Here is a 3,894-nt window from a genome sequence, read left to right on the forward strand (position 1 = left end):
CACAGGCACACACACTGATAACTATAACTATGTATTATAAGGTATATACACATAACACTTGATTACACTTCCCATGCACTTCTGTCTAGGGAAAACTGTTTACACGAAGTTGCAGCTGGTGTTACAACAACGTGTCACTAATGAAACGTAGCCACGTTAGGTTTACGGTATCCATAATTGTCCACGACAGTTTCTGGCTGTGTCCCGAGTGGCTTCTCTACGCACACTGGCTGGAAGTAACTACCGCGCTAAGATGGCGGCAACTAGACACTGCACTCAGAATGAATTAGCCAATGGGAGTGCAGGTTACTTAATGTACTTGATATACTCAAATAAACAATTGAAGCTATATGCAATATAAAATATATAACGAAAGAATAAAGGTGGTTACTTTTATAGATAAATCTCCAACATACTCCCCCCCCGTTGGAATGTTCACATCCAACCTAACACTAGGGGATGTATTGTCAATGCTTTAGCTCATGGAGCGTCTTCTTCCCAATGTGGTAAAGGCACAATTTTGGTTAATGCTCTCTTGTAGACTCCATCTTTAGTACGAACGGTGACTATGTGCACTATGTTATCCCTTGCCAGAAACACTTCTTGAATGATGCCGACTCTCCACGAGAGTGGTGGAAGATTGTCCTCCTTCAATAGCACTGGTGTGCCAGGCTTCAAATTAGACTGAACGGCTGTCCATTTCTGCCGCTGCTGCAGACTATGCAGGTAGTCCTGAGACCACTTCCTCCACACTCGCTGCTGGAACTGCTGTATGCGCTGCCATCTGGATAATCTGTTGGCAGCCAGATATGTAATGTTTGGTTCAGGAAATGAGGTTAGATGATCTCCAATAAGAAAATGACCAGGGTTAATGTAGCTGAATTCATCATGAGAATCAGGGAGTGTGGAATGAGGACAGAGTTGAGGCAGGCCTCTATTTGGCATAGCAGAGTTACTAGTTCTTCGTATGTTAGCACGGCGTTTCCTGCTACTCTGCAAATATGGTATTTCATAGGCTTCACTGCACTTTCAAAAATCCCGCCGAATGATGGACTGCGTGGTGGAGAATACTTCCATTGGAAATTCTCTTCTGCTGCAAATTTGTTGATGTCCTTGTTGAACTCTTGTGATTGAAAGAGTTTACGTAATTCCTGCAATTGATTTTTAGCACCATGGAACGTCGTAGCATTGTCGCTAAAAAATACTTGCACACTTTCCTCTTCTCGCGGTGAAGCGTAGTAGAGCTGCGATGAGGGCTTGTGATGTCAAGTCTGAGACAATCTGTAGATGAATTGCCCTTGTGGCAAGACAAGTGAAAACTGCAATGTAGCATTTTCTTGCGGATCTGCTTCTTACGGCTCCGGTCTTGATGTGGTATGGCCCTGCATAATCAATGCGTACGTAATGGAATGCCTTGCTGGGTCTCACTCTACTGGGGGGTAACTGCCCCATCAGTTGTTGAGCGGCTGAAGCCTTCAAACAAAAACATACGTTGCATTGGTGAATGATCTGGTTGACCACTTGACGTATGCGAGGTATCCAGTATTTCTCACGAAGTGATGATATGAGAAGCTGTGGACCAGCATGCAAAAGTCTCCTGTGTTCTGATGCTATCAGAATTTTCGCGAAATGACTCTTCGGATGAAAAATAATTTGATGTTTGCCTTGAAAATCCAGTTCACTGTTTTCCAATCTTCCTCCGACATGAATTACTTGTTCATTGTCGACAAATGGATGAAGGTTCCTGAAAATGCTTTTGTTGTGTACTTGCTGCTTGTCAGACAAATCTTTGATTTCCTGAGAGAAGAATGCACATTGTGTTATCTTGATGCAGGTAAGTGTGGCACCTTGAATTTCATAGGTGGTAAGGTCTTCACTCCTTTTGTCTCTTGAGTTTCTGCAATTGCTGATGAACCTTTTGCAGAGTGACACTACTCTCAGTAGCTTGGATAAATTTGAATATCTAGATATGATTTCTTCTTCAGTTGTTACATGAGTGACCAATGTGGCAGCTGCTACCTTACGCTGCTCTGGAATAGTGTTGTCGTCTGGACTGAATGCTAAACTCGAGGATGGCCACTGTGTCTCGTCTTCTTGGAGCCAGCCGGGTCTGTGCCACCAAAGCTGAAGTGATCTGATTGTTTTTGCATCGACTCCTCGTGAGATCAGGTCTGCTGGATTGTCTTTTGACGGAATGTGCTTCCAATCACTGACTTGTGTGAGTTCCTGTACAATTGCCACGCGGTTGGCAACAAAAGGTTTCCATTTACTGGCTGGTGACACCAGCCAAGCTAGGACGATTTTTGAGTCGGTCCATTGGTGAATGGTGTCTATGCATAGATGCAGTATGGGCAATACTTTGTGTACCAGTTTGGCTAGTAGAACTGCCGCACATAATTCCAAACATGGAAGAGTGGTTCTCTTCACCGGAGCCACCTTGGACTTTGAACACAATAAGTTCACACTTATGTGACCCTCTGAATCAATTGATATTATGAAGAGAACACTGCCATAGTTTCTCTGATGCAGCAGAGAAACCGTGAATTTGAACTTTACGTATGTCTCCTGGAGCCAAAATGAATCGTGGTATTTTTACTTCGTTAATACATGTGAGCTGCGAATGAAGATCACGCGATGTTTTCTGCAAATCTATAGGAAGCGGATCATCCCATCCTACATTGTGAAGCCATAACTGCTGCAGGAATGACTTGTATGTGATCACCACTGGCGATATTAGTCCGATTGGATCAAACACTTGTGCAATTATGATGGCAACTTGGCGCTTTGAGAATCCCTTCAACAAAACCACATCTGCTGCTACAACAACCTTACTGCCCATGAGAAATTCGTCCGTGGGTGGGCGCCATGAAATTCCCAATGTGTTTGTGCCTTCTGTGTCGAATTGCACTAGGTCCTGTACTGCCTTCAATTCTTCTGGAATAGATTGTAACACTGCCTTGCTATTGGAGCTCCATTTACGTAGATTGAATCCTCCCTTCTGGAGTAATTCTGTGAGACTTTCACACAGCTTTATTGCACCTTCAATGCAATGATTTCCTCCCAGAAAATCGTCAACGTAGAAGTCAAGTGTTAAGACATGAGTGGCTACTGTGAAATTTGGTGATTCAACTTCTGCCAACTGTTTGAGGCATTTTGTGGAAAAGAATGAACTTGAAGTTAATCCATAAGTGACTGTGTTTAAACTGTAAAGATGGATTGGTTCATCCCGTGATGCTCTCCATAAGATGCATTGAAGTGGTCTGTTTTCTGAATGCATGTTAATTTGCCTATACATTTTAGCCGTGTCTGCAGTCAGTGCGATTTTGTGTCTACGAAATCTGAGCAGGATTGAAAACAATTCTTCTTGTATCGTGGGACCAATCATCTGTATACTGTTCAATGATTCCCCCATAGTTGTGGGCGAGCATTCATCAAAAACCACTCTTAAACGTGTAGTTTTGCTTGATTCCTTGATCACACAGTGATGTGGAATGTAGTACCTTGTCTCCTTGTCTCTGGATACATCTTCCAATGTCCCAATTGGTTGCATGTGTTTGAGTTGTTGGTACTCGACCATGAATTCTGTGTACTCTCTTTTCAATTCCATGTTCCGATCAAGTCTTCTTTCTAATTGGTTAAATCGTGAAATCGCTGTTTGCAGAGAATCCCCAAGAACGGATCTGTCCTTCTTCAAGGGTAGCTTGACTGTGTATCGACCTTCTCGATCACGAGATGTAGTTTCCTTGAAATGTTTTTCACAGGCGATTTCTTCTGGCGAAGCCAACTTATCATGGAGATCCTCCAAATCCTGAAATCTCTGTAATTGGAAATTGACTGTATCTTCTGTGCGAACAAAGAACGACTTCGAAGGTCCGTTCGTAGATGGTGCATTGG

General features: G+C 43.1%; 1 protein-coding gene across 1 annotated transcript; it reads right to left on the bottom strand.

The window, feature by feature from the left end:
- Positions 1 to 480: 480 nt before the first annotated feature.
- LOC146002772 (uncharacterized) lies at positions 481 to 3,607 on the bottom strand. Its single transcript, XM_083140707.1, has 3 exons — positions 3,524 to 3,607; positions 1,357 to 2,442; positions 481 to 993 (listed from the first exon to the last, which is right to left on the bottom strand). Exons 1-3 carry the CDS (start codon positions 3,605 to 3,607, stop codon positions 481 to 483), a joined length of 1,683 nt encoding a protein of 560 aa, XP_082996833.1.
- Between the last annotated feature and the right edge of the window lie 287 nt (positions 3,608 to 3,894).

This window comes from Lepisma saccharinum, chromosome 19 (genome assembly GCF_977018435.1).
Source record: "Lepisma saccharinum chromosome 19, izLepSacc3.1, whole genome shotgun sequence".
In the NCBI taxonomy this organism is placed as follows: Eukaryota; Metazoa; Arthropoda; class Insecta; order Zygentoma; family Lepismatidae; genus Lepisma; species Lepisma saccharinum.